The sequence below is a fragment of the Leptodactylus fuscus genome, chromosome 5, assembly GCF_031893055.1.
Source record: "Leptodactylus fuscus isolate aLepFus1 chromosome 5, aLepFus1.hap2, whole genome shotgun sequence".
Taxonomy (NCBI): domain Eukaryota; kingdom Metazoa; phylum Chordata; class Amphibia; order Anura; family Leptodactylidae; genus Leptodactylus; species Leptodactylus fuscus.
In genome coordinates, this window is record NC_134269.1 from 14,235,281 (window position 1) to 14,253,664 (window position 18,384).

At 49.1% G+C, this 18,384-nt stretch overlaps 2 protein-coding genes across 3 annotated transcripts; one reads left to right on the forward strand and one right to left on the reverse strand.

Annotated features, from left to right (window-relative positions):
* Window positions 1–350: 350 nt before the first annotated feature.
* MBLAC1 (metallo-beta-lactamase domain containing 1) lies at window positions 351–5,148 on the reverse strand. Of its 2 annotated transcripts, none has more exons than XM_075272470.1 (2): window positions 5,097–5,148; window positions 351–1,665 (listed from the first exon to the last, which is right to left on the reverse strand). In XM_075272470.1, exons 1-2 carry the CDS (start codon window positions 5,100–5,102, stop codon window positions 1,015–1,017), a joined length of 657 nt encoding a protein of 218 aa, XP_075128571.1. In that variant the 5' UTR covers window positions 5,103–5,148; the 3' UTR covers window positions 351–1,014. The 2 variants fall into 2 exon arrangements, with proteins under 2 accessions (XP_075128571.1, XP_075128572.1); XM_075272471.1 differs by lacking the exon at window positions 5,097–5,148 and adding an exon at window positions 5,042–5,088.
* Window positions 5,149–5,667: 519 nt separating this feature from the next.
* TAF6 (TATA-box binding protein associated factor 6) lies at window positions 5,668–18,384 on the forward strand. The gene is made up of 15 exons (XM_075272469.1): window positions 5,668–5,740; window positions 7,479–7,652; window positions 10,493–10,579; window positions 10,717–10,870; window positions 11,088–11,144; window positions 11,251–11,370; window positions 11,448–11,590; window positions 11,675–11,752; window positions 12,203–12,304; window positions 12,413–12,595; window positions 12,789–12,863; window positions 12,952–13,077; window positions 13,334–13,507; window positions 13,657–13,872; window positions 18,044–18,384. The coding sequence occupies exons 2-15, from the start codon at window positions 7,503–7,505 to the stop codon at window positions 18,266–18,268; spliced, it is 1,890 nt and encodes a 629-aa protein (XP_075128570.1). The 5' UTR covers window positions 5,668–5,740; window positions 7,479–7,502; the 3' UTR covers window positions 18,269–18,384.

Sequence of the window (18,384 nt, forward strand, 5' to 3'; positions counted from 1 at the left end):
TAGCATAGCTGTGTGTGTGTGGGAAACATGGAGGTAGCAGAGCTGTGTGTGTGGGAGAAACATGGAGGTAGCAGAGATGTGTGTGTGGGAGAAACATGGAGGTAGAAGAGATGTGTGTGTGGGAGAAACATGGAGGTAGCAGAGGTGTGTGTGGGAGAAACATGGAGGTAGCAGAGATGTGTGTGTGTGTGGGAGAAACATGGAGGTAGCAGAGATGTGTGTGTGGGAGAAACATGGAGGTAGCAGAGCTGTGTGTGTAACAGGCATATGTAAAGGAACAGAAGAAGTATAAAGCTATAATCCAGACTAGAGACTGATTTTTCTCTCTGAACGAGACTAAGTTTGGCAACTGGGAGTCCCGAAAAAAAAGTCTCACCCAAAGGGGTTCCACTTTCAGAAAGTTTGAGAACTACTAGTCTAGAGTAATTGTGATGCTAACTCCTGTTTCCCTGGAGGTCTAGGGTGGTGTCAGGTTTTATTCCATCTTCCCTGGTGGTCTAGAGTACACGGTCTATGAAGGGGTGTCCCAATATTTACCCCCTTTAACACAAAGAAATAAATTCAAAAATATTCCCCAGAAACAATAATGATATAAACAATAAGTCACTTTCTTAACAACAAGGTAAACAAGAACGTGTCACCGCCACACAGAGATAGCAGCCATTTTGTAGGTGGGGCTATGATTCAAGTATTATGTGAGCACCATGAACGTAACGTTTGGAGATCTGAGGGGCCGGGGTCGCACATTACAGTAATCCCTGAGGGGCTGGACTATCAGACACTCTGGATTACTGGACAGCCATGTTCCATATGGTTAGTGTAGAGGAACTTCCATGTACATGGACTGATCGTCATCCTAATCCCTAGGGTTGAGCGATCGGGAAAGATCGGATCCCGATCAAGCAAATTTCACGATCGGGATGGCTGGAAAATGATCGAAAATCAGATATTAAAAACGATCCTGAAATCTCAAGCTCGGCTCAACCCTACTAACCCCATCTAGATCCCCAATGTTCACGATGTCTCGGGTTCCTGGCCGGCACGAATGATCCTGAATGGCGGACCATGTCCTGGCACAATGACGTCAGCCAACCCCAGAAGGCTCCTCCGACTCTTCTCTTGAATGTCTGGGTTTTCGCTGAGTTCTCTCCAAGTGTCCTCATCTCCTTCTCTCTCAAATACGTCCCCGGCGACTGCCACCATGCCAAGTGTCGTCCCCGGGACCAGAAGGGTAATATCACTTCCTGTATGCCCTGGGGTGGGCACAACCTTCAACCCTTCTCCTCCAGGTAACAAGTAGGGTTCTCCACCCCGAAAGTTGTGAGAGACATAAGACCCGCCACGCCACAGATCGTAAGACACCAGGATCTCAGCGTTGGTGAACAGGTTTAGGTTGCCCACGTGATCAGAATGTCCGTGCGTACAAATCACGTGAGTCACCTCCTCGGGGGAGACTCCACGGCTCTGAAGAGAACCAAGGATGAAATCCCGGGACCAAGGGCCGGCGGTGTCCACCAGTACTGTCAAGGGGCCACGGATGAGGGTGACCGTTCCATCGGCCTGGAAGCAATCGGTGCCCACGTCCCGGCAGTAACCTTCTAGGAGGATATGGACAGAATGAGGAGATCCAGGGATATCATGGGAGGAGAGCGGAGAGGTTATGTACTGTAGAGGGGGGAGCAAAGAGAGGGTCACGGTCAATATGATGACATAGTTATATAGCGCACACTTACAAAGAGTTTTTGGCAGAACTCGGCGGGGAGGTCGTTCCCATCAGCACAGATCTTCTATAGAGGTAGGCTTGCTCCAATCCGTCTGTCTCTTCATGTCATCCCAGACAGACTGGATGATCAGGGCTATATCTGTGGGGGCCATATCATCACTTCTAGGACCCCTTGTCCTTCTTTACACTGAAGATGGTTCTTCATGACATTGGCTGTAGGTTTGGGGTTCTTGTCCTGCTGGAGAACAAATATGGAGCCCATCAGACGCCTCCCAGATGGATAAGTATCTCAGCACTGAGGACACCATTAATCCTGACCAAACCCAATTCCATTTGATGAAATGTAGCCCCAAACGTGCAAGGAACCTCCAGCACGATTTACCTGCAGATACTCATTATTCTCCTGCTCTTCGGTTAGACAAATATTTCACATTTTGAAGGACCCGCCGCCATTTTTCTTCACCCCATTTCCTATGTTTTTGTGAATCGTTTTGAGCCACTTGGCCTTGTTTCCAGGTCTTGCTTTTTGGCAGTAGATAATGGTTCCCCATGGTTTCTTCCAGTCCGTCTGGACATCTTCTGGTTTCCAAGAGAAGTCTGAAGTGTCTTCCATTGATACACTAAGGTTCCTTGGCCGACCATTGTGTCTACAGTCCTCAGCATTACCGTTTCTTGGTGCTTCTTCGATAGAGCTTGAACAAGACATTCTGAACCATCAGGATATGAAATCTTTGCCTGGGATAGACCTTTCCGGTGTCATAAACCACTTCAGGAACGGGACATTTTTTGGTGATTTTTCCGTACATGTGATTTGAAGGATTGAAGCCTCCTAACAAGAACTTCAGATCTGAGTTGGGTCTTCTAATACCCAGCGGGTACAAGAGTTCTCAGCCTCAGCTGGATCACAAAACCACCAGGCCAAGGGGTATCATGGAAACGGCCATGGCTATATGCCCAACATTCAATGAGCGCTGATCTTTTTGGGACGTCCATGAATAACATCACACGACCGCCAACCGACTGGACGTACATAGTCAACAGGTGGCCGACGAACGATCTTCATCGTAAACAAGGACCAGGACGTGATGATATGGTCTCAACAGCTATTCTAGTATACAGTCCTATGAAAAAGTTTGGGCACCCCTATTAATCTTAATCGTTTTTAGTTCTAAATATTTTGGTATTTGCAACAGCCATTTCAGTTTGATATATCTAATAACTGATGGACACAGTAATATTTCAGGATTGAAATGAGGTTTATTGTACTAACAAAAAATGTGCAATATGCATTAAACCAAAATTTGACCGGTGCAAAAGTATGGGCACCTCAACAGAAAAGTGACATTAATATTTAGTAGATCCTCCTTTTGCAAAGATAACAGCCTCTAGTCACTTCCTGTAGCTTTTAATCAGTTCCTGGATCCTGGATAAAGGGATTTTGGACAAACAATTCAAGTTCAGTTAAGTTAGATGGTCGCCGAGCATGGACAGCCCGCTTCAGATCATCCCACAGATGTTCAATGATATTCAGGTCTGGGGACTGGGATGGCCATTCCAGAACATTGTAATTGTTCCTCTGCATGAATGCCTGAGGATTTGGAGCGGTGTTTTGGATCATTGTCTTGCTGAAATATCCATCCCCGGCGTAACTTCAACTTCGTCACTGATTCTTGAACATTATTCTCAAGAATCTGCTGATACTGAGTGGAATCCATGCGACCCTCAACTTTAACAAGATTCCCGGTGCCGGCATTGGCCACACAGCCCCAAAGCATGATGGAACCTCCACCAAATTTTACAGTGGGTAGCATGTGTTTTTCTTGGAATGCTGTTTCTTTTTGGACGCCATGCATAACGCCTTTTTTTTTATAACCAAACAACTCAATTTTTGTTTCCAAAATGAAGCTGCCTTGTCCAAATGTGCTTTTTCATACCTCAGGCAACTCTATTTGTGGCGTACGTGCAGAAACGGCTTCTTTCTCATCACTCTCCCATACAGCTTCTATTTGTGCAAAGTGCGCTGTATAGTTGACCGATGCACAGTGACACCATCTGCAGCAAGATGATGCTGCAGCTCTTTGGAGGTGGTCTGTGGATTGTCCTTGACTGTTCTCACCATTCTTCTTCTCTGCCTTTCTGATATTTTTCTTGGCCTGCCACTTCTGGGCTTAACAAGAACTGTCCCTGTGGTCTTCCATTTCCTTACTATGTTCCTCACAGTGGAAACTGACAGGTTAAATCTCTGAGACAGCTTTTTGTATCCTTCCCCTGAACAACTATGTTGAACAATCTTTGTTTTCAGATCATTTGAGAGTTGTTTTGAGTAGCCCATGATGCCACTCTTCAGAGGAGATTCAAATAGGAGATCAACTTGCAATTGGCCACCTTAAATACCTTTTCTCATGATTGGATACATCTGGCTATGAAGTTCAAAGCTCAGTGAGGTTACAAAACCAATTTTGTGCTTCAGTAAGTCAGTAAAAAGTAGTTAGGAGTATTCAAATCAATAAAATGATAAGGGTGCCCATACTTTTGCACCGGTCAAATTTTGGTTTAATGCATATTGCGCATTTTCTGTTAGTACAATAAACCTCATTTCAATCCTGAAATATTACTGTGTCCATCAGTTATTAGATATATCAAACTGAAATGGCTGTTGCAAACACCAAAATATTTAGAACTAAAAATGATTAAGATTAATAGGGGTGCCCAAACTTTTTCATAGGACTGTATCTAGTCCGTCTGGGATGACATCAAGAGACAGACGGATTGGACCAAGCAGAAGATTGGACCAAGAAGATCTGTGCTTAGTTCTCCAAGATGGTGGGAACAACCTCTCTGCCGAGTTCTGCCAAAAATGGTCTGTACCGAGAAGAAGTGACGAAGGGCAAAGGTCATACCAAATATTGATGGAATTTACATGTCTCTTTTCATCATTCCCTTCGTTAACTATTAACCCTTTTGTTTCTGGAAGTATTCTTACCGTGCAGCAATTTTTCCGCACATCTAAAACTTTTGCACAGCACATGGTGGATCTGTTTACATGCATAGAGCAGTACTCTAATTATTCCCAAATTTAGTGTATAGGCGTTAGAATGGGGGGGGGGGGGCTGTAGAATTGGGGCCACAATATTATGCAGGACCCCAGGGGCCCCTGAGTGCTGTTAAAGGCACAACTACGGTTATTCTGGAGACTGTGAATTTAGCACTGAGTGTAATCCAGGCGCCCTGGAATGGGGATGATATAATACACGCAATGGTGCCTTAAAGGGGTTTACTATGGTGACCGATCCCTATACACTGTGCCCTAGATCTAACCATACGTGTGATGTAACACAATGTGAGCACCAGGCAGGCACTGCACAGCTCTCACCTCCATCTTGACGCTGCACCAGCCTTATATATCCAGAAACACTGCACAAGTCTGCTCTCTCGATTCTGATTGGACCGCACGTCCATCAATCAAACCTTTCAACCAATTAAAGGACAGAGGGGCGCACCAGAACTCCCATAATCCTCCACGATATATCACTAAAAACAGCTATGTATCTACCTCACCTAGCGCTACGTCGTATCCGTATACATAGGCGAGACATGAAAGGGCGATTTATGCTAATCGTGAGAGGGAACGTGGACGCGCACGCGCACGCGCACAGGCAGCGCGGGCATTCTCTTTTCATTTCCTGCGCATGCGTCAGATTCAAGTCCGCCGTCTGTGGTCTGCGCGTGCGCAGTGCGCTCTAGATCACGCGGCGCCTTGTAGGTCCTAGCAGGTACATAGTGAACCGGGAACAGCTTTAGGCAGGGAGATGAGCGCCATCTTGGTGATACGATTAATAATGTATAATTCTACATAGAGATACTGAGAAGTATAGTACTAGGAGGTTTTATGGGACCATAGTCATAGCTATAGGTATCATGTGTACACCGTCCTGCCAGGATAGTATTGATATGGAGACTGCCGGAAGTTTACCTTGGAACCGGAAGTAATTGAGGAGCCCGTCCAGGAGAGCGGCGGTAAGTGCTGGGGCTGATATTATAGTATATAACATGTCCGGGAGAGGGTGCAATAGTATACAGAGGGGGGTAGACCCCGGGGGAGGAGGGGCTGGGGTATCTGCAGGCTCTGTATATAGCAGTCACCTCTATCAGGGCGCTGTATTACTCCTCATAGTAACCTCAGCCGCCGCCGCTGCTCTTTGTGAAGAAAAAGTGGAAGATTCATGGCTGTCCTTGGTGTACTATGCTGTAACAAGAAGTTCTGCAGCAGCATCATCCTTAGATTTACCATTTAGCATCCCTTTTGGTGCCCCCCCCCCCCCAATAACAGATGTCAGATACCTCCGCACTTATAACAGAGATGTCAGATACCCCCCCCCCCCAATAGAGTTATTCCATATGTTATGGAGGATCACCCCCTCCTATTCTGCTATATCATGAGAATTAACCCTTTAAGTGCGCAGGACACTTTGGACAATAATGAGGTTTTGTGGCCCCCGACTGATGAATTATCCACTGTGTAGGTTATTAGTATGTGATCTGTGGGAATCCAATACCCAGAGCGCGCGCACATCGTCTGTTATAGGCAGCACCAGCCTATACTAGTAATAGGAGACTCTGTCCGCTGCTAGAACAGGTGATTGCTGGGGTCCGGGTGTCAGATCCTCACAGATCACATACTGATCACCCCCTCTTCCTCATAGATTGTAAGCTCTTGCGAGCAGGGCCCTCAGTCCCATTGTGTGAAATGACTTTCTTTGTAATGTATCTTTCTGTCTGTACTTGAACCCTACAAATTGTACAGCGCTGCGGAATATGTTGTCGCTATATAAATAAAATTATTATTATTACTGTGCTGCTCTGGGTGTCAGACCCCTATACGGTGCAGTTTCTGGGTGTCAGACCCCTATACTGTGCTGGTCCGGGTGTCAGACCCCTATACTGTGCGGTTTCCAGGTGTCAGACCCCTATACTGTGCTGGTCTGGTTGTCAGACCCCTATACTGTGCTGGTCTGGTTGTCAGACCCCTATACTGTGCTGGTGCCGGGTGTCAGACCCCTATACTGTGCTGGTGCCGGGTGTCAGACCCCTATACTGTGCTGGTCCGGGTGTCAGACCCCTATACTGTGCTGGTCCGGGTGTCAGATCCCTATACTGTGCTGGTCCGGGTGTCAGATCCCTATACTGTGCTGCTCCGGGTGTCAGATCCCTATACTGTGCTGCTCCGGGTGTCAGATCCCTATACTGTGCTGCTCCGGGTGTCAGATCCCTATACTGTGCTGCTCCGGGTGTCAGATCCCTATACTGTGCTGCTCCGGGTGTCAGATCCCTATACTGTGCTGCTCCGGGTGTCAGATCCCTATACTGTGCTGCTCCGGGTGTCAGATCCCTATACTGTGCTGCTCCGGGTGTCAGATCCCTATACTGTGCGGTTTTCGGGTGTCACCGATCTTACTGAATAAAACGCCATTTGGTATAAATCACGGATGTCCCGGGACCGCCGTATTCTGACGCCTATGACTATTGTACTGTTGATGGAGATGTCGGGGCTCTTTTTTTGCAGGGAAAGTTGTAGTTTTTGTTGGTGCCATTTTCCGGTTTGTACAGTTATTTGATCACTTTTTTTTGGTGGGGGGATGACCAATGTCCACTAATTTGGGCGTTTACTGTAGGGGATAAATAACATTATTCATGACGATCTCCTACAGTCTGGTGTATCAAAGCTCCTAATGTCTGCGTCTCCTTCACCTCACAGGCTCTCCTGACGCGCTCTCCTGCCATGGCGGAGGGGAAGAAGATCGGTAACGCCGTCCTTCCCAGCGAGTCCATGAAAGTGATCGCAGAGTCTATAGGAGTCTCACAGATATCGGAGGAGACGTGCCAACTGCTCGCACAAGAAGTCAGCTTCAGGATAAAGGAGGTCTTCCAGGTCAGAGGTCATCCAAAGTGTAATACTCTTCTTATTCCCCCAGGACTAGAGGGCAGCGCTCTTCTTATTCCTCCAGGACTAGAGGGCAGTGCTCTTCTTATTCCCACAGGAATAGAGGGCAGCGCTCTTCTTCTTACTCCCCCAGGACTAGAGGGCAGCGCTCTTCCTATTCCCCCAGGACTAGAGGGCAGCGCTCTTCCTATTCCCCCAGGACTAGAGGGCAGCGCTCTTCCTATTCCCCCAGGACTAGAGGGCAGCGCTCTTCTTATTCCTCCAGGACTAGAGGGCAGCGCTCTTCTTATTCCTCCAGGACTAGAGGGCAGCGCTCTTCTTCTTCCCCCGGGACTAGAGGGCAGCGCTCTTCTTATTCCCCCAGCACTAGAGGGCAGCGCTCTTCCTATTCCCCCAGGACTAGAGGGCAGCGCTCTTCTTCTTATTCCTCCAGGACTAGAGGGCAGCGCTCTTCTTATTCCTCCAGGACTAGAGGGCAGCGCACTTCTTATTCCCCCAGGACTAGAGGGCAGCGCTCTTCTTATTCCCCCAGCACTAGAGGGCAGCGCTCTTCCTATTCCCCCAGGACTAGAGGGCAGCGCTCTTCTTCTTATTCCCCCAGGACTAGAGGGCTGCGCTCTTCTTATTCCCACAGGAATAGAGGGCAGCGCTCTTCCTATTCCCCCAGGACTAGAGGGCAGCGCACTTCTTATTCCCCCAGGACTAGAGGGCAGCGCACTTCTTATTCCCCCAGGACTAGAGGGCAGCGCTCTTCTTATTCCTCCAGGACTAGAGGGCAGCGCTCTTCCTATTCCCCCAGGACTAGAGGGCAGCGCACTTCTTATTCCCCCAGGACTAGAGGGCAGCGCTCTTCTTATTCCTCCAGGACTAGAGGGCAGCGCTCTTCTTCTTCCCCCGGGACTAGAGGGCAGCGCTCTTCTTATTCCCCCGGCACTAGAGGGCAGCGCTCTTCCTATTCCCCCAGGACTAGAGGGCAGCGCACTTCTTATTCCCCCAGGACTAGAGGGCAGCGCTCTTCTTATTCCTCCAGGACTAGAGGGCAGCGCTCTTCTTCTTATTCCCCCAGGACTAGAGGGCAGCGCTCTTCTTCTTATTCCCACAGGAATAGAGGGCAGCGCTCTTCCTATTCCCCCAGGACTAGAGGGCAGCGCACTTCTTATTCCCCCAGGACTAGAGGGCAGCGCTCTTCTTATTCCTCCAGGACTAGAGGGCAGCGCTCTTCTTATTCCTCCAGGACTAGAGGGCAGCGCTCTTCTTATTCCTCCAGGACTAGAGGGCAGCGATCTTCTTCTTATTCCCACAGGAATAGAGGGCAGCGCTCTTCTTCTTACTCCCCCAGGACTAGAGGGCAGCGCTCTTCTTCTTACTCCCCCAGGACTAGAGGGCAGCGCACTTCTTACTCCCCCAGGACTAGAGGGCAGCGCTCTTCCTATTCCCCCCGGGACTAGAGGACAGTGCTCTTCTTCTTACTCCCCCAGGACTAGAGGACAGTGCTCTTCTTATTCCCCCAGGACTAGAGGGCAGCGCACTTCTTCTTATTCCCCCAGGACTAGAGGGCAGCGCTCTTCTTCTTATTCCCCCCAGGACTAGAGGGCAGCGCTCTTCTTATTCCCACAGGAATAGAGGGCAGCGCTCTTCTTCTTACTCCCCCAGGACTAGAGGGCAGCGCTCTTCTTCTTATTCCTCCAGGACTAGAGGGCTGCGCTCTTCTTCTTATTCCCCCAGGACTAGAGGGCAGCGCTCTTCTTCTTATTCCCCCAGGACTAGAGGGCAGTGCACTTCTTATTCCCCCCGGGACTAGAGGACAGCGCTCTTCTTATTCCCACAGGAATAGAGGGCAGCGCTCTTCTTCTTACTCCCCCAGGACTAGAGGGCAGCGCTCTTCCTATTCCCCCAGGACTAGAGGGCAGCGCTCTTCTTATTCCTCCAGGACTAGAGGGCTGCGCTCTTCTTCTTATTCCCCCAGGACTAGAGGGCAGCGCTCTTCTTCTTATTCCCCCAGGACTAGAGGGCAGCGCTCTTCTTCTTATTCCCCCAGGACTAGAGGGCAGCGCTCTTCTTATTCCTCCAGGACTAGAGGGCTGCGCTCTTCTTCTTATTCCCCCAGGACTAGAGGGCAGCGCTCTTCTTCTTATTCCCCCAGGACTAGAGGGCAGTGCACTTCTTATTCCCCCCGGGACTAGAGGACAGCGCTCTTCTTATTCCCACAGGAATAGAGGGCAGCGCTCTTCTTCTTACTCCCCCAGGACTAGAGGGCAGCGCTCTTCCTATTCCCCCAGGACTAGAGGGCAGCGCTCTTCTTATTCCTCCAGGACTAGAGGGCTGCGCTCTTCTTCTTATTCCCCCAGGACTAGAGGGCAGCGCTCTTCTTCTTATTCCCCCAGGACTAGAGGGCAGCGCTCTTCTTCTTATTCCCCCAGGACTAGAGGGCAGCGCTCTTCTTATTCCTCCAGGACTAGAGGGCTGCGCTCTTCTTCTTATTCCTCCAGGACTAGAGGGCAGCGCTCTTCTTATTCCTCCAGGACTAGAGGGCAGCGCTCTTCCTATTCCCCCAGGACTAGAGGGCAGCGCTCTTCTTATTCCTCCAGGACTAGAGGGCAGCGCTCTTCTTATTCCTCCAGGACTAGAGGGCAGCGCTCTTCTTATTTCCCCATCACTAGAGGGCAGTGCTCTTCTTATTCCCCCGGGACTAGAGGGCAGCACTCTTCTTCTTCCCCCAGCACTAGAGGGCAGAGTTCCCTTTATTCACTGTGATTTGGGTACAGTGCCCTCCATCGTCATCCCTCCTTCACTGCCTTATATAACTTACCCTCTTCTCTTCCCTCCAGGATGCCATGAAGTTCATGCATGTTGGCAAGAGACAGAAGCTGACCCCCAATGACATTGATGCCGCTCTCAAGCTGAAGAATGTAGAGGTAAGGAGGTTGGGGCATGTTAGGGGCTCACCTGCTATGTTCAGGTCATCCTGTGCCAGTAGAGTGCTGTACACCGCCCCATTGTCATCTTATGTGTATACTAGATGTAAATAACCTTCCTCTCTCTACCCCGGTAGCCGATATATGGATTCCATGCCAAGGAGTTCTTGCCCTTCCGCTATGCCAGTGGTGGAGGACGAGAGCTGCACTTCTACGAGGAGAAAGAAGTAGATCTGTGTGATATAATCAGCACCCCCCTGCCCCGTGTGCCCCTCGACGTGTCCTTGAAAGGTGAGTGACCTGAGGATTTTGTTAGTCCTGGTGATGCCACATTGGAAGCAGTGACTGTATGATAGGCAATGGTGGCGGATCCTTATAATATGTGCAGTCGGTTACCTCTGGTGGCTCCACTTAGCTTTTCTCAGAGGCGTCATGGTTGGCCCTGACAGCACTAGGTGTGGTAATGACCGATCCTTGCATTATTCATATACCTGTCTGTATCTTACAGCTCATTGGCTGAGTATAGAAGGAGTACAGCCGGCCATCCCGGAGAACCCTCCACCAGGTGAGTGCTCTCATCCTCCATCTTCTTCTCCTTCACACGTGGGGAGGAGACTTATTGTCGCCTCGTAGTTTATCCTACCACTGAATTTTTATCTCCCCCTCTTCAGTTCCTAAGGAGCAGCAGAAGGTCGAGGCCACCGAGCCACTAAAGGCCGTGAAACCGGGACAGGAGGAGGCCGGAGGACTGAAAGGCAAAGGCCAGGGGGCCAATGCTGTGGACGGGAAAGGTGAGCATCCCGCTGACACGTGTGGCCTATAGGTCATTGTATTGGTCATGTATATGACACGTCTCTGTTCTCTCCAGGTAAGGAGAAGAAGACCTCCATACTAGAGGGCGCTCCTCTCAAACTGAAGCCTCGCAGTATCCACGAGCTGTCTGTGGAGCAGCAGCTGTACTACAAGGAGATCACCGAGGCTTGTGTCGGCTCCTGTGAGGCCAAGAGAGCGGTACGTAGACCTACAGGAACGTGTCCACTTACATGTCATGTCTATGTGTGTGGTGACACTGCTTCATTCATGGTTCTTCTGTAGGAAGCCCTGCAGAGCATTGCCACCGACCCTGGCCTGTATCAGATGCTGCCCCGATTTAGCACCTTCATTTCAGAAGGGGTGAGTATGAGATGATCTATGTATGAGGCGACTATTGACCCTTCTGTTTGGCCCATGTTGTGACCACTTCATACAGCTGAGTGATGGTTACAATTGTAACCAGCCAAAGGAATCTTCTGTAAGTTAAAGGGATCAGCGACCCAAGTCTCCATGCTGTCGAGGTAGTTTGTTACAATGTGTCAGACTAAAACATGGAGTGCTTAGCTCACAGAGGATTGTCTAGACCTCTGGATGGTTTTCTGCATTCAGCACGCTGTCGTGGCTTCTAATGTCAGAGCCCTTTGATTCCTCACTATAGAAGTCTCCATTAATAACCAATAGTACAAAAATTTCTGCAACAAAATCACTTTGATGATGTGACTAGTCGATGCCATCCACTCCCTATCCAGAGGGGACACGCAGCTCTGAGTCTTCATTGCTTTGTTCACCTGCTTCTTTTCTCTTCCTCAGGTTCGTGTCAATGTTGTCCAGAATAACCTGGCCCTGCTCATCTATCTCATGAGGATGGTGAAGGCTCTGATGGACAACCCCACCCTCTACCTGGAGAAATACGTAAGCACCCAGAGTCTCCGATCGAGCATGTCACGTGTGTCTAGTATGAGCTGCAGACTATGTGACATACAGGTCCTAAATATCACCCTGTATTTCCCTCTCTGGTAGCTACACGAACTGATCCCAGCAGTGATGACCTGTATAGTCAGTCGGCAGCTGTGTTTACGACCGGATGTGGACAATCACTGGGCTCTAAGAGACTTTGCTGCCCGACTTATAGCGCAGATCTGCAAGAACTTCAGCACGACCACCAACAACATACAGTCACGAATAACCAAGACGTTCACTAAGGTAAGAGAGTCATAGACAATAAAGGAAAAGAAAATGAGATGTTCTATATGGATAGAAATGTCATATGTTATCATTTATAGTGTATGTAACTTTGTATCTCTACTATAATACTGCCCATATGTACAAGAGTAACAATATAATATAACTACTATAATACTGCCCTTATGTATACTGTTTGTCCTCTCGTGTGCAGAGCTGGGTTGATGACCGCACTCCCTGGACTACACGATACGGATCTATTGCTGGCCTGGCAGAGCTCGGTCCTGATGTGAGTTTCGGGGTGTGCTGTGGGTGTCGGTATGTTATGGAGATGTGTTGTCAGATTTGCGTCTGATCTCCTTCTTTTCTATATTTAGGTAATTAAGACTCTGATTGTTCCTCGTCTACAAGTGGAGGGGGAGAGACTGCGGGGAGTCCTGGAGGGGCCCGTACTGTCCAACATTGATAAGATTGGAGCTGACCATGTGCAGAGCCTCCTGCTGGTAATGTCTTGTACTGCATTATATAATTTCTTTGCATGCGGCCTCTCACTTTCTGTCCGTCTAGCAGTACACTATTCGTCCACACTGCACCTCACTGTATTCACCACTAGGTGGGGATCTGTATATATGCATTTATGGCTTTTATTGACCCCGTTACAAACCAAACACAGAGCTCCACCTAGTGGCAACAACCAGTTTTGCATCCGGTGCTGCACAATTGTCCAGAAATCCATATCCATATATGTTTATATTCCAGAAACATACAGCCCCGGTTCTGGTGAAGCTCCGCTCTCCTCCTGACGCGCCTGATGCGTACCGGACAGATTACGGGTTTTTGGGCCCTACACTCTGCTCTCACGTGATGAAGGCCAGAGCACAGAGCGCATTACAAGGGCCGCAGGTGAACCGGACCACCCTGACAGTGACTCAGGTAACACTAAGCATTGCGTCGCAGTGTAGCATCTCCCTGGGGGTAACATGTGACCTGGGGAAGATTTACCATGGACTCCTAATGATGTATTTTTTGTGTCTCCTCTTGTCCCCATCTTGTCTCTTCTTCCATTGCGTCCTCTCTCTCAGCCACGTCCTACTCTCACCCTCTCTCAGCCATCCTCCGGCTCCATCACGCCATCTCCTCGTCCACCAGGAATTATTAAGGTGCCTGGGTCCTTGACTGGGTCCTTGACTTTGCCAGTACAGACCTTGGTGAGTGCCCGTTCTGCAACTCCCACCCAGCCGTCACCACCACCCACCAAGTACATTGTGGTGTCTTCAGCCGGGAGCAGCGGGACCCAGGTAACTCCATATTGTCTCATCTGTGTTTCTCCATCATGCTGTGTGCTCCGCTCTCCTTACTGCTGTCTCATTCTTCTCCTTGCCTCTGTCTTGTCATGTTCTTCTACTCTCTAATACTACTTTCTGTTTATTGTAGATCTTGTTTCTGTCTCTTTTCATTGGCCCAAGTCTCCTCGTCCTCCTCCTATGCCTTTGTCCACCCTGTCTCTGTTGCTCCGTGTCTTATCTCTCTTTGACGTCCGTCTCTTTGCTTTTCTGTGCCTCTCCACATGCTCCCTTGTTTCCTTTTTCTTTACCTCTTAGCCCTTCCCTTGTCTCACTCTGCATTCCCTTTTTGCTCGCTCTACTTTTCTTCTTGGCTCTTACCTTGGCTCGCTCTACTTTCCTTCTTGGCTCTTACCTTGGCTCGCTCTACTTTCCTTCTTGGCTCTTACCTTGGCTCGCTCTACTTTCCTTCTTGGCTCTTACCTTGGCTCGCTCTACTTTCCTTCCTGGCTCTTACCTTGGCTCGCTCTACTTTCTTTCTTGACTCGCTCTACTTTCCTTCTAGGCTCCCTCCATCCTTGGCTCTTAACTTGGCTCACTCTACTTTCCTTCTTGGCTCTTACTTTTGCTCGCTCTACTTTCCTTCTTGGCTCTTACCTTGGCTCACTCTACTTTCCTTCTTGGCTCTTATCTTGGCTCGCTCTACTTTCCTTCTTGGCTCTTTCCTTGGCTCACTCTACTTTCCTTCTTGGCTCTTACCTTGGCTCACTCTACTTTCCTTCTTGGCTCTTACCTTGGCTCGCTCTACTTTCCTTCCTGGCTCTTACCTTGGCTCGCTCTACTTTCTTTCTTGACTCGCTCTACTTTCCTTCTAGGCTCCCTCCATCCTTGGCTCTTAACTTGGCTCACTCTACTTTCCTTCTTGGCTCTTACTTTTGCTCGCTCTACTTTCCTTCTTGGCTCTTACCTTGGCTCGCTCTACTTTCCTTCTTGGCTCTTATCTTGGCTCGCTCTACTTTCCTTCTTGGCTCTTACCTTGGCTCGCTCTACTTTCCTTCTTGGCTCTAATCTTGGCTCGCTCTACTTTCCTTCTAGGCTCCATCCTTGGCTCTTAACTTGGCTCACTCTACTTTCCTTCTTGGCTCTTACTTTTGCTCGCTCTACTTTCCTTCTTGGCTCTTACCTTGGCTCGCTCTACTTTCCTTCTTGGCTCTTACCTTGGCTCGCTCTACTTTCCTTCTTGGCTCTTACCTTGGCTCGCTCTACTTTCCTTCTTGGCTCTTAACTTGGCTCGCTCTACTTTCCTTCTTGGCTCTTACCTTGGCTCGCTCTACTTTCCTTCTTGGCTCTTACCTTGGCTCGCTCTACTTTCTTTCTTGACTTGCTCTACTTTCCTTCTTGGCTCTTACCTTGGCTCGCTCTACTTTCCTTCTTGGCTCTTTCCTTGGCTCGCTCTACTTTCCTTCTTGGCTCTTACCTTGGCTCGCTCTACTTTCCTTCTTGGCTCTTACCTTGGCTCGCTCTACTTTCTTTCTTGGCTCTTACCTTGGCTCGCTCTACTTTCCTTCTTGGCTCTTACCTTGGCTCGCTCTACTTTCTTTCTTGACTTGCTCTACTTTCCTTCTTGGCTCTTACCTTGGCTCGCTCTACTTTCCTTCTTGGCTCTTTCCTTGGCTCGCTCTACTTTCCTTCTTGGCTCTTACCTTGGCTCGCTCTACTTTCCTTCTTGGCTCTTACCTTGGCTCGCTCTACTTTCCTTCTTGGCTCTTACCTTGGCTCGCTCTACTTTCCTTCTTGGCTCTTACCTTGGCTCGCTCTACTTTCCTTCTTGGCTCTTACCTTGGCTCGCTCTACTTTCCTTCTTGGCTCTTACCTTGGCTCGCTCTACTTTCCTTCTTGGCTCTTACCTTGGCTCGCTCTACTTTCCTTCTTGGCTCTTACCTTGGCTCGCTCTACTTTCCTTCTTGGCTCTTACCTTGGCTCGCTCTACTTTCCTTCTTGACTCGCTCTACTTTCCTTCTAGGCTCCATCCTTAGCTCTTTCCTTGGCTCACTCTACTTTCCTTCTTGGCTCTTACCTTGGCTCACTCTACTTTCCTTCTTGGCTCTTACCTTGGCTCGCTCTACTTTCTTTCTTGACTCGCTCTACTTTCCTTCTAGGCTCCCTCCATCCTTGGCTCTTAACTTGGCTCACTCTACTTTCCTTCTTGGCTCTTACTTTTGCTCGCTCTACTTTCCTTCTTGGCTCTTACCTTGGCTCACTCTACTTTCCTTCTTGGCTCTTATCTTGGCTCGCTCTACTTTCCTTCTTGGCTCTTTCCTTGGCTCACTCTACTTTCCTTCTTGGCTCTTACCTTGGCTCGCTCTACTTTCCTTCCTGGCTCTTACCTTGGCTCGCTCTACTTTCTTTCTTGACTCGCTCTACTTTACTTTCCTTCTAGGCTCCCTCCATCCTTGGCTCTTAACTTGGCTCACTCTACTTTCCTTCTTGGCTCTTACTTTTGCTCGCTCTACTTTCCTTCTTGGCTCTTACCTTGGCTCACTCTACTTTCCTTCTTGGCTCTTATCTTGGCTCGCTCTACTTTCCTTCTTGGCTCTTTCCTTGGCTCACTCTACTTTCCTTCTTGGCTCTTACCTTGGCTCACTCTACTTTCCTTCTTGGCTCTTACCTTGGCTCGCTCTACTTTCCTTCCTGGCTCTTACCTTGGCTCGCTCTACTTTCTTTCTTGACTCGCTCTACTTTCCTTCTAGGCTCCCTCCATCCTTGGCTCTTAACTTGGCTCACTCTACTTTCCTTCTTGGCTCTTACTTTTGCTCGCTCTACTTTCCTTCTTGGCTCTTACCTTGGCTCACTCTACTTTCCTTCTTGGCTCTTATCTTGGCTCGCTCTACTTTCCTTCTTGGCTCTTACCTTGGCTCGCTCTACTTTCCTTCTTGGCTCTAATCTTGGCTCGCTCTACTTTCCTTCTAGGCTCCATCCTTGGCTCTTACCTTGGCTCGCTCTACTTTCCTTCTTGGCTCTTACCTTGGCTCGCTCTACTTTCCTTCTTGGCTCTTACCTTGGCTCGCTCTACTTTCCTTCTTGGCTCTTACCTTGGCTCGCTCTACTTTCCTTCTTGGCTCTTACCTTGGCTCGCTCTACTTTCTTTCTTGACTTGCTCTACTTTCCTTCTTGGCTCTTACCTTGGCTCGCTCTACTTTCCTTCTTGGCTCTTTCCTTGGCTCGCTCTACTTTCCTTCTTGGCTCTTACCTTGGCTCGCTCTACTTTCCTTCTTGGCTCTTACCTTGGCTCGCTCTACTTTCCTTCTTGGCTCTTACCTTGGCTCGCTCTACTTTCCTTCTTGGCTCTTACCTTGGCTCGCTCTACTTTCCTTCTTGGCTCTTACCTTGGCTCGCTCTACTTTCCTTCTTGGCTCTTACCTTGGCTCGCTCTACTTTCCTTCTTGGCTCTTACCTTGGCTCGCTCTACTTTCCTTCTTGGCTCTTACCTTGGCTCGCTCTACTTTCCTTCTTGGCTCTTACCTTGGCTCGCTCTACTTTCCTTCTTGGCTCTTACCTTGGTTCGCTCTACTTTCCTTCTTGGCTCTTACCTTGGCTCGCTCTACTTTCCTTCTTGGCTCTTACCTTGGCTCGCTCTACTTTCCTTCTTGGCTCTTTCCTTGGCTCGCTCTACTTTCCTTCTTGGCTCTTACCTTGGCTCGCTCTACTTTCCTTCTTGGCTCTTACCTTGGCTCGCTCTACTTTCCTTCTTGGCTCTTACCTTGGTTCGCTCTACTTTCCTTCTTGGCTCTTACCTTGGCTCGCTCTACTTTCCTTTTTGGCTCTTTCCTTGGCTCGCTCTACTTTCCTTCCTGGCTCTTACCTTGGCTCGCTCTACTTTCCTTCTTGGCTCTTACCTTGGCTCGCTCTACTTTCCTTCTTGGCTCTTACCTTGGCTCGATCTACCTTCCATCATGGCCTCTCTCCTCTCTCTGCTTTCTCTCTTATCTCTGTCTGTATTCTCTCATGCCTTTTTCCTTGGCTTCTTGGCCGGCCTCCTTGGTCATCCTCTGCTTTCACTAACCATCTCCATGTTGCTTTCTTCTGCCTCACCCGATACTGATCCTCTGCGGTTCGCTTTCTTCCTCTCTCCTCTTGAATCTTCATTTCCTTTGACTCCTCACTTATACCTTTTTCTCTTTTGCAGGTTCTGACATCTTCCAGCGGCCCCTCCCCCTCTACGCCCTGCCCCCCAGGGGTCCAGCCCATCGTGAAACTGGTGTCAGGAGGTCAGAACAGTGGTGTTGGTGGTTCCACCACCGGAGGCAGTAGTGGAATGCAAAAATATATAGTTGTGTCTCTCCCACCTGCCGGAGAAAGCAAGACCCCTCAACCATCCCCTCCCCCTACCACAGAGACCCCTGGTTTGTGACAGAGACTTTTCTTTTCCTGATGTGTATATGTTGTATGAGTGCAGGCAGGAGAGTGGCTGTGTGTGTGGTAATGTTCACTGTGTCCGTGCATTACAACTTGTTTATTTTGTGTAAA